This window comes from Brachyistius frenatus, unplaced genomic scaffold (assembly GCF_029030835.1).
Source record: "Brachyistius frenatus isolate BFR_SWC_R1_liver_20210118 unplaced genomic scaffold, ASM2903083v1 Contig_14, whole genome shotgun sequence".
Classification (NCBI taxonomy): domain Eukaryota; kingdom Metazoa; phylum Chordata; class Actinopteri; family Embiotocidae; genus Brachyistius; species Brachyistius frenatus.
In genome coordinates this window covers 1,924,001-1,935,681 of record NW_027210613.1, presented here as the reverse complement: position 1 = coordinate 1,935,681, position 11,681 = coordinate 1,924,001, and the positions used below count along the sequence as shown (strand labels likewise).

General features: G+C 37.7%; 2 protein-coding genes across 2 annotated transcripts; one reads left to right on the top strand and one right to left on the bottom strand.

Moving 5' to 3' along the window:
• The first annotated feature begins 2,839 nt into the window (after positions 1–2,839).
• Positions 2,840–5,994, top strand: LOC138617817 (zymogen granule membrane protein 16-like). Its single transcript, XM_069693118.1, has 6 exons — positions 2,840–2,887; positions 3,938–4,017; positions 4,171–4,297; positions 4,737–4,836; positions 5,640–5,729; positions 5,811–5,994. The coding sequence occupies exons 2-6, from the start codon at positions 3,966–3,968 to the stop codon at positions 5,952–5,954; spliced, it is 513 nt and encodes a 170-aa protein (XP_069549219.1). The 5' UTR covers positions 2,840–2,887; positions 3,938–3,965; the 3' UTR covers positions 5,955–5,994.
• Positions 5,995–6,263: 269 nt separating this feature from the next.
• On the bottom strand, positions 6,264–10,657 carry cmtm8b (CKLF-like MARVEL transmembrane domain containing 8b). The gene is made up of 4 exons (XM_069693120.1): positions 10,526–10,657; positions 8,968–9,141; positions 8,580–8,699; positions 6,264–7,712 (listed from the first exon to the last, which is right to left on the bottom strand). Exons 1-4 carry the CDS (start codon positions 10,655–10,657, stop codon positions 7,626–7,628), a joined length of 513 nt encoding a protein of 170 aa, XP_069549221.1. The 3' UTR covers positions 6,264–7,625.
• Positions 10,658–11,681: the final 1,024 nt, after the last annotated feature.

The window sequence follows — 11,681 nt, the reverse complement described above, 5'->3', positions numbered from 1 at the left end:
TATATTCGTCCTGTATCAACAGCAAACAAGATATAATCTTCCTGCCATCTATTTAGATCATCATTGCGACCATCAAATTGACCTGTTAGGGAAAATCTGAAATTCCACCTTTGTACCTGCAGTGTTCACTTAAGAGCGAAACAACTGCATACTAAGTTGAAACTGTGAGAATTAAAAAAAAAAAAAAAAAAAAGCTTTAGATGATTATCTAACATGATCAAAGGACACAACTCTACATATAAATTATTTTCTATTGTTATCCCATTAAAACCTGGTATTGCCAGCAAGCTACTTCCGTGTGTGACGGTGCTGCTTGTTTCCAAGCAATAACAACAATGTCAGTTGTTATTGTTACTTTCTTCTGAAAAAGACAATGTTTGACTAAAGTAGCAGTAATATGAATCCCCCATTTCCCCTATGATCACTCCAACCCAATGTCCATATGCAGCTTATCAAACACTCACCCAGTTAGAAGACAATTCAAGAGCTACACGGAGTAAACATAATAAAAACATACAAAAATGTAATAATTTAATGAAAGCACAAATAAATAACAATAATTGTTATCACTAATGCCTTTGCACATGCACATTGCTCAAACCACATTGCCTGCCAAATCCACATGGCGTATTAATAAATGTATAATTGAAACGGATGTTTTCAAGAAGGTATCCAAAAGCATGTACAATTATAAAGCTTTTGCGTGTCTTAGTTTTGTCTCTGTTTTTTCCTCTTCCATTGTCAGTCAATCTCTGGGTGTGTTAAGCAACTTCTTCCCAGCAATGGGAACAGGTTTGGGCACCACCTGTTCCGAAAAATGAACTCAGTCACCACCAGGTTTGATGCTTATTTCTGTTTAAGATATACTTCCTGTACTTCATCGGGCCTCTTCATCCAGTGCTGTGCACGTCAGGAATGTGGTTTTCAGATTGTGTGTCAGGCTGCTCTGCGATTTCAAATATTTGTTTTGAAACAATAGGCCAGTTACAAGCACACGCACAAGCACATTTAAGCAGTGACTTAAGTTTTCAGACCCGAAGACTTTGTCCATTTTAATATACAGTCTATAATTAGAAGCAGTTGTTCAGGTGTCCAGAAAGTTTTACTCTCTCAACATAAAAAACGGAAATAAGATCAAACATTTGAGTGTTGTTAGTTGTTAGTTTTTCTCTTTACAGATTTACTTTTTTCAGTTGGTTGGATAAGGTAATTTTAGAAAAACATTAAAAATTAAAATGAAAAAAATCAACAACAATGAGGCCATCGTCCAGCCTGTTTGTCTGTGAAATTACATATCATACAGTGACATTTATTCATCTGTCCATGAATTCCTGTCATCTGTTTTTCTCTCTCCAGCTGTGTAATCTGTGACCATTAGCAAAAGAAAAGAACCAGAAGATAAAGACATTGTTTTGATTTTTTTTGTTTTTTTGTTTGTTTGTTTCTTGCTAATGAAGCCATCTCAAACTTCTGCCTCCACTTTGGATCTTTTTGGAAATGACTTTTGAACTTTTTTTTTCCATCTCCCCTGATGATTTGAACACCGGAGGGTGTTTCACAGAACGGCCACTGTGGGTCAACCCCTTAAACTTTGCAGCTTCTGGCAGTAAGCTGCTATGTGATCAAAAGTAGGGCACAGACAGAGTCCGAATTGTCTTAACAAGCATGCACTGAAATGTAGCATTCTCTCTTGTCTGATGTCTGTGGTCAGGAATAATTTCCTTATCTTATTCCAGACGTCATTAACAGCCACGTATTAATAATATAATATATAAAACTTGTTTTATTTTTATGATAAAGAAGCCACAGGAAAAGCAGGAAGTTTTATTTATGAGAAATTTCCTCAGATGAGTAAGGAGTGTAAAGTTTCAAAAGGGTTTTTTCGACTGGTTCCGGTCAAACCAGTTAAAAGAACAATGGACTTTATTTTCTCATTTTATTTCCTGGTTGTATGATGGTTATCACTCTGTTCAGATAAATAATTCTTTTTTTGTTTGATTTGATCTCTCTAGGACATGTGTAGTATTCCTCAATAGAGGTAAGCAAAGAGTAAATATTAAAAATTCTATCAACAAAACAACCTTATCTCAGGCCTTTCTTAAGCTTTTAATTATCTCATGATCTTCATCAGCAGATTGTTTATTGAGCTCAAGAATGCCTCATCTAAACAATTTGTTAAGTTTAAGAATTAACTCCTGATAGTCTTTGTATGAACATTTGAACATCCACATTTCCATGACAACTGGACCAACTTCATCTGCTGATGAAGTTCATGTTATTATCAAAAGCCCCAGAACATCTATTACATGGGCTTTGAGGTGATCTAACGTGGCCAACTATTTTTCCAAGGTCGAGCATGCGTTTTATTTAAGTGACCCAAACGAAGTCAAAACATTATCATTAATCATACAGCTGCAGTTAACTAACTTATGAGATACAAATTCATGTCAGATGGAGTTTATAAACTCAACTTGATAAACTTGAGTAAAGCTCAAATGTAATCAAGTGAGGTGTGAAGTATTTTTGCTGGACTTAATTATGAGCCTCTTTCTATTTTCTCTTCCTGGTTCAAATTAAGATTCCCAGAACCAGAACCTATTGTTGAAAAGGAATCCTTTTGTTCGACTGCCTGAGGCTGTTGGGTTGAGAGAGAGTGTGTGTGTGTGTGTGTGTGTGTGTGTGTGTGTGTGTGTGTGTGTGTGTGTGTGTGTGTGTGTGTGTGTGTGTGTGTGTGTGTGTGTGTGTGTGTGTGTGTGTGTGTGTGTGTGTGTGTGTGTGGTGTTGGCGGTTAGTATCGCTATATAAGAAGCCAGTGTGTCACAGTATCAGATCTTCTTTTGCTGTTTTGCTCTGGACTGACACTGGTCTCAGGAGATCACGACTGCTGGTAAGTCTCAACATCTGTATCAGCGGGTTTTAAGGATGTGAGGATGTGATAACTCCTTCAAAGGTGCAATATGTAAGAATCAAGTCCTGTCTTTTTATACCATTTTGTATATTAAGAGGCGATTGTGACTGCAGAGTCCAGGCAGTCTGCCACCTGACTGGCTCTCAGAGTTTTTGCAGTTCGGTTAAACTGTATTTCTTTTCTTCATTAATTAGAAGTTGGCTATTTTTTAATGACTGCTGATTGTAAAGTTAGATTTGTATGGACCCAGCAGTGGATTGACTGACATAATGGTAATTGGTTAAGTCAATAGTTTACATTATAGCTTCCTTATCTTTTTTTTTAAATTATTTTTATTTTTTTAAAGAAAGGCCATAATAGCAATTAAACAGCCATTTCAAAATATCTACACCATTTAGACAGCTTTTCGATATAGTTTTTGTTGTCATTGGATACACTAAAGATCCACTTTGAAATGTCTAAACAAGGTCTGTTTTACTACATAAAACTGCTTCAGTTTGGTAAGATAGCTAGATGATGATCTGGCAGGGGTAGTCATGTCCAGCTATTCTAACTGCTAACTGTTGTGAACCGCAAATCAACAAACAGATGACTTACAATATTAACTTTATACAGATAGCCTACTTACCTTCATAAGTTATCGCTGTATAGCCAACATATACCATTAACAGCTGTCTACTCACCAGTCTAGAAGAAACATTGCAAGTCAGCATTAAACTGTTACCAAGAGCTGACTCTAGCAGTGGAAAGCAACACAAATGTAATTTTGCCAAAAGTTTCAGCCCTCGCTGTGTTTACTGTTCCAATCATTATAATATCTTACAGTGGCTGTAGTGGGCACTGATTTAAGGAACTCTTTGTTACTTTTGATTACATTGGCTACAGGTAATGTCAAGATTGTTGAGTTAAAAGGATATCAGATGGTTTCAATGTGTAAGAACATTTCTATGATGATGATGATGATGATGATGATGATGATGATGATGATGATGATGATGATGATGCTCTGTATTGAATCTGTTTCCCCAGTTGTCTCTGGGCGCCTTCACTCTCCAGAATGTTTTCCTTCCTGGTCTTTGCTGCACTTTGTGCCAGCTGCCTGGCTAAATGTAAGGAGTTGATTCATTTATTGAGTCCATTGTGCATCAGTTTTTACTTTGAAATATAACGTCTAGGTTCTAATAAGGTCTTGGATTCAAGTTGAGTCCAGATGCAGTCACTTTTCTTGTCCTTCACATAATAATTTGTTTGAACCTCTCCAGCTGGCTTGGCGAACTACTCCTACTCTCGGGCTGTTGGAGGTGGAAGTGGCACTTCTTTCTCCTCTGAAGGAGAGGGAAGGATCACGGCCATCAAGGCCTGGGAGACTACTAATGCTTACATCGTAGGGTCAGTCTCCCTCTCTTTCTTGTCCACATGTGTTAGTCTTAGGGCTAAAATGGGGGAGGGTGGTGTCCAATTTTTGGGAAAGGTCCCTGATTCTTAAATGTATAATTATTTAATTTGTGTGCTGCCTTTAATGAGCTGCCACCTGTGCCCTCTGCTTACACACTAGCAATGGTGATAACTCTTCAGGTAAACAATAAGCATTATTCCATGTTTACAATGATGACTCATCGGGTTCTGCCTTGCTACCTCACCAATAATTTAAATGTATCACTTTCATATTGATCCTTGCTGTTTTTGTACTTGCTTTATTGTGTACTTATTTTTGCACGATTCATGACAAACTTTAAATCCATTAAAACTATGTGTAATGGTTTCTTTCTAATTATTCTACCCATTGCATATCACTGTGTTTCCTCTCTGTGCCCTCTGTTTATTCCAGCATTCAACTACGCTACGATTACATTTGGTCGCCCATGGTTGGTCGTGCAGTTGGAAACAGTCACGAGCTGGAACTGTTTGATGGAGAGGTCATTGTTCAGGTCAGAGATTTTATTGATTATTTCAATAGGTATTTAGATGATTTTTTTTTTTCAATATAATTTGTATATATTTTTGACTACAGATCCAGCAAAATAATTAGTAAGTAAGTAAAATGTATTTAATATAGCAACTTTCACTGACAAAGTCACAAAGTGCTTCGCAACAAAAACAACAAAGGAAAAACTGTTGTATAGCAGCATTTTTTTAAACAAGTAGTATTTGTAGTTTTGTAAACAGGCATACACTTACTGTGTTTCAAAAGGTGTACGTACGTCCTAACACTTACAATTTGGATTGCATAAGTACATTTACACTGTCAAGTACAGAAACATGCAGTGCACTACCCAGATAATGCACTCAAAACAGCTCAAAAATTTAGTACAAAACACTACACTTTTCACCATAATCGGTCGCCAACTTGGCTACGGAGGAAAGTGAGGGATGACTCACGTAAAGAATTTTGAAATTGCTAAAACTGCTGTTGGATAGCAGCCATGAATATGCTTACTGAGTGTGTGAAAAGGAGGGCAGAAAACACGTTCATGGGTAAAATAAATAATGTCAGCAGATATGTTGGCAGGTGATTCATTCAAATACTATGTTTTTTCCGGTCAGTGCAGAACGACAGTGTGTGATTTGAGACAATACTATCCTGTCGAAATTTGTAGGTACTACACAACTCAGTGTACTAACATGTAAGATGACTATTTGGGAGTGTACTAAGGCAAGTACACCATTTGGAACACAGCCACTGTATAAATAAACCATAATTTGTCAGTAATTTTTGCTCGTGTTCCCTCAGATCTCTGGTAAATACCATACCAACTACATCTATCAGCTGATATTTGTGACCTCTAGAGGGCGCTCTCTGATTGTTGGCCAGCCGTATCAGGTTTCTACCTTTTCTGTTTTTATGGAGTTAGAAATGATAACACATATGGTCACATTTTTAAACATTGCTTCTGTGTCACAGCGCTCCTTTAACTTCTACGCGGGACACCCGGACGCAGAGCTCAAACTACTGAGCGGTCGCTTCAATAGCAATGGAATTACTTCACTGGGAGCTCACTGGGGAATGGTCCCCATGGATGAGCGCAACACCACCATGTATGATTAATAATCAGAAATGAATGAATAATCAACCTATTTGCTTCCTTTGAAGAATGATTAGTGCAACATAAGTGCACAAATTTATACCTATACCTCTGGAAAATTGTGTTTGTGGAACAGTGACTTATTACAAATGAAAAGAAAGAATTGCCAGTGCTTTTATATATCAACTTTGCACATCTGCAGGACTGAAGGAACCAAAGCAGTAATGTAATGTCCTTTTAATCTAAGTTACATTTGCATTTTTTTAGGAATGCTAACTGTAAGAAAAACAACAGGTTATACAAATAATCACATGATTTTTTTGGGGGGGTGGGTTGGAGAAGAAATGTGTATCATCCAAATAAAAATGTGTTGCATGCTAAAACAAATTTTTTTTTGTTTACTTAATCCTCTTGGGGTCTTATGGCAAGCCTGCAAAATTCAAAGTACAGACTGGTAAAAGCTATAATATTGCCAACAGTACTAAGATGTTCTACTTTGGTAAAAGTAGGCTACATATAACACTCTAAAAAAAAAAATTAAAAGTGCATGTTTTATTCAAATAGTCAGAAACCTGCTACATAGATATTCCTGTAGAGAAAAGAAAACACAAGGAAAAATAGTTATACATGGATGAGACTAAAGCAGCTAACAGTGACATCATGCATTGATTTGTGAGTTTGTGAAAGTTATGAGGCCTTCAGTTCGGATTTTGGCTGCTAGTTTAGAGCGATTTGGAGCCGGTAGTGACCATATTTGGAAGATCTGGGGAGGAGCGAGCTGTGAATCTGACTCGAGCTGATTGGAAACCCGAGGACACTACACCCTGCCCACCGGAGAGCAGAAACCTGAAGGCACCAAAGGCCTGTCAGTCAGAGAGACACGCCCCCCCCCTAAAACAAGGCTTTTTAAGTCATCATTTCTAATCAATGATGGAATTATTTTCAGATGCGTGCCAGAAAACTAATAAGGAGTGTCTTTAGGTAAGAACAGGAAAGATAAGTTTTGCTCCTGTCTCTTTAAAGCCCCCCTCAGCCAATCAGAAGAAAGCATTCTTCTTGTTGGCCAACTTTCAGGAAGTCTGTGGAGTAAGCTTGTGGAGAAGAAAACTGTAAACTGAAATAATTTAATGGAAATGGCAACTTCTCAAATCCACCCGAACTTGTTGGAATCTGATCTGCAAAGAGTGGAAAGTAGCCTTCAAACATCTGCAGCAACAAAGATCTCTGTTTGGTAAATATTATGTTCATTTCCTACTTATTGTGTAAATTTTGTCTTTAAAGGAGCTGTATATATAGATATAAAGATATAAATATCTCTCTCTCTATATATATATATTCATTGAAACTATATGACCTTGTGAATGTCATAGTAAAATCTCATTCTGCTGTTTTAGCGGCTGTCTCTATTGGCATAGGCCTACATACACTATCTTGATTGTGGATGTAAAGTTGTACACTATTGGCTGCACTTGGTTTTTTTTAAGTGACGCCTTACATGCAGCATCTTACATCCCGAAAATCCCATTGTTTCTTTTCCAACTAATTTATTTCAACAGTAAACTCAACTTTTAGTTACAGTGTTGGCAAGTTTGGTGATACAAAGCGTCCCCCTCTGCAATTATATGTGCCTGCTCTCAATATGTCACACATGGGAGTCTGAAGGATATTGCAATAAAAAGCAGGAGGTAATGAGACTACTGCTCCTCTTCTGTGGTTTTCCAGGCATGGTAGCTCAGGTAACTGCTGGCTGCATAGCACAGTGTGGTCAGAAATGCAAAGAACTGAGAGGAGAAGAGATGAGAAAATACAAAGGGAGGGAAAACAACAAGAAGGTTTGAAGTTAGATTTAAATATCTTAAAAGTATAATTCAATCTATACTGAAAAATCTACTCCAAGTCAAAGCAGTGCTGACATTTGTGTAAAACAGCAGCTTTTTGTTACAATGACAGAACAAGGATGTTCTGTAGGACACTCACCTCACTGTAATCGATCTTTATAATATTTGAATTGATGTAAAAAAAGAATTTGAATGTTCACATATCATTTCATTATTAATTGTGTTTGTAGAATCACCATTCACGATTTGTGGCACACAAAATTTAGTTTAATTAATTGAACTGTGCCATTGTGCACCATGGATTGTATATCTAAGTTGTTATAAATGCTGTTTCAAAGGCCCTCCATTGTAGTTTTTCTTATCTGCCTGTGAGAGCAGAGACTAAATGTTTTCTGAAGGGAGCTTCCAAAGGTGACCAGATGATGTCATCATTAGTTAAATTATCAAGTTAAGATACCACCCAGCTCAGTTATGGGAAATGTGGGCTACCGTGTTGTTTGGAGATAAATTAGAGACTAAACGTTTATGTTGCTCAGCTTCTTTTATGAGTCTCTTAACTTTATGGAAGTGCAGGACTTAATCAGCTCTGAGACCCACTCTGTTTATTTGGAGAATGTAGACTATTTCCCAAAAATAATATACGGACCCTGATGTCCTCTACACTCTTATTTGCAGAAATCCTAGATGACATTGTGCGTGTGCTTGTTGTGATATTCCTTCATGTTTTTCTTAACTCATCAAAACAGCTTGCACTTAAATTTTGAAATAAACATTCCCCTGAACAGATTACATTAACTGGAGTGCTCTTACTGCAGATGCTGCCCAGCAGTTGTAGTTGTGGCGCCCCCTAACGGCCTGGCTGACGGAGAGAGCATCTACTATTGAAGTCACCAGATACAGAGCAGTGGCACTGCAGTTCAAACACAGAGACTGGAGGAGACAAAGATGCAAACAGTAAAATACACACAAAAAACACAAAGCAGTCAGGACATGTGTTAAAACACACACTTAAAAAAAAAAAGTCAAGGTGACAGATATTAGAAAAAAGGAGTGAAACATACAGTTTGTACAGTGTGTGTGTGTGTGTGTGTGTGTGTGTGTGTGTGTGTGTGTGTGTGTGTGTGTGTGTGTGTGTGTGTGTGTGTGTGTGTGTGTGTGTGTGTGTGTGTGTGTGTGTGTGTGTGTGTGTGAGTGTTACCAGTGTCGTCCAGGGGATCTGTGGTATCCTGTTGTGGACTCCAGTGAGGTAAATTATAAAGAGGCAAACTGTCACAATCCAGAACAAGATGGCAATAAACATCACCCAGCAGAGAGAAGACAGGTAAAAATATTCTGTACCCCCAACCAGAATCCACACGAACATCCCACACACCTGCAGAGGAGAGGAAGAGGAGAGGAGAGGAGAGGAGAGGAGAGGAGAGGAGAGGAGAGGAGAGGAGAGGAGAGGAGAGGAGAGGAGAGGAGAGGAGAGGAGAGGAGAGGAGAGGAGAGGAGAGGAGAGGAGAGGAGAGTCCCAATTAAGTCCCAATATGTCATTGTAAGGTATCATAAGAAGAAGATAGATTTGGGACATTAATTGTCCCATTTTGATGCAGCTGATGGGAAACTTTGCACCACAAAACTAAACTAAACAAACATAAAAATCACAACAAAACATATTGTTTTATGTCACTTTTCTTATTTATTTGTTATCCATACATAATGTCCAACTTGCTCTATCTCGGCTGAATTAAGGTGTGGCGGCGGTGGTGGTAACTAAATCTCTTTCCTTCCAAACGCCACCCTTCCCTTTTCACAACAACAGATTCCTGCTGGATGTTTCATATCACAGGAAGAAAACATTTTCTAGTGTGAAACGTGACTGTGAGCTGCGTTGGCTTCTTATAGAATGAAATCACTTGTAGGGTATTTGACATTATAATATGCAGAGTTAAGAAATCGTTTCTTTGCTCACAGTCACATTCATTAAACCTGAAGGCTAGACTTTGCAGTTAATTGGCCATTTTCAGGGTGTAATTTTCATCATTTAGTTATTCCAAAATGATCTCCCACTTTGAGAATTAATTTCTAAACATACAAATCCAAAAGCAATATCCTACTTTTTATAAAATTGCAATGGTTTAAAATCAGATTAACTTCCACTGCAGCCTGCCCAGCCTCTGCATGGCAGCCAGCCAGACTGTATTTAGAGAAAGGCTGTCCTGACTTTTTTCCTCCAGCTGATTTGGAACGGAAGAGAGACAATGAGGGAGAAAACAGAGGAAGAGTTGATTTGCTTGGTGTTTTTGGTTAACTTCCTATTTTCATGGAAACATAGTTCTTGTAGTTTTTATTTGACTCTGTTCAATGCAGTTAAAGGAATACTTTAAAAAAAAATACATTCTTTAAAAAATTGTAATAGAAATGTTATATACATTTTATTGTAAAAGATTAAAGATTATTCTTTTTTCTAACTCAAACTCTGTGTGTATATGCGTCTATGCTGTATTATACTGTAGACTCGAAGCAACTCAAACACTGATCAAGTCGTAGCTACGTTTGTGTTTCACATCACGTGCTCCACGCATGTACTCTTTAAACTGGAAAGGGCTTCACTTCTCTATTAACATGTCTTGTAAACCTCACAATTGCTGCCACAATAATCACTGAGCATATAATCTGTTGGCAACTTCTCATCATCGGCTAAAATTTCAGGATTGCCGAGCGTTTCTAATGATGTCGTCTTCCAACATCCCAAACTCATAAGGCCCACTTACTATCTCAGCCAGGAGGAGTAGTCCTTTGGCAGTCGTGGTGAAATGTTGGTCGAAGGCCAAGGTGGAGGTTGAGGTGTTGTAGTCCGGTACAGAAGGACTCCTGCGGGCCGACACCACAGCGGGTCTATCCATGATGCAGACAGCCTGCCTGTGTGTGTGTGTATGTGTGCTTTCAGTGAGGTTGTTGCTGCAGCAGAGGAAGTTGTGTTCGTGTCCCGGAATCCAACAAAGACAGCCATCTATGAAACGTTGGCTTAAACAAACATTTGAGTTGTCTTAGCCTCATTTGATCAGAAAGACAACTTTATTTTTTGTCTGTCAGGTTTTTAAAAAGTTTACTCTGGTACTGAATAAAGATAAATAGTTTTCTTTTATTGCGTGGTCAAGTAATAAATGCTGTTGGGAGCAACAATACCCACAGAGGTGACATAAAACAGGAAGGAAATGAAGACGGCAGTTTCTTTAGAGGTAGTCGTAGCTTGAAATCAGCTTCAGGACACTGATTACAGAAGTTCTGATGATGATAAGTGATGCTGGTGGCAAGAGGAAGAGCTGATGTCTGTGTTAAGGACCAACACCTATAATTGTGCATGTGTTTGCCCTTTACCTACAATAATTGATTATTTAGGTTGATATGCTACATGTCAGGATGTTACTGTTTTAAGCAGTACTGTGACTTATCTATTTGCAGAGATTTAGTCCTGCTTGAGTTCATCCACTACAATAACCTTTATTTTATGAAAGCATTTATGGAGTTAGTCAAATCAGTTTTCTTTGTATATCACGTTTAAACAAAACATAAGTTAACCATAGTGCCTCATTAGAAAAGATTAAAAAAAAAAAAATTTAAAAAAAGATAAACAAGTAAATGGCTGTGATTTAAAAGATTATTGGGAATATATTATTTAGCCCTTTAAAAAAAAAAAAAATGCTGTTTTTTTCCATCAGAATAGGAAGTCAACCCTAAACATTTCTTTGAAGTTTCTTTGAAAAAAGCAGTTTTAGTTTTATAGTGCAAATTGACTGCTTTCATTGAAATGACCTGAAACCAGTGGAGATGAGTTAGAATATCCCTCCATATCCTATATATCTTAAAAGTAAATTTTCAGTAAACAATGTGTACAGGAGGGTTTGAGTTTGTACGTCACACTTGTGT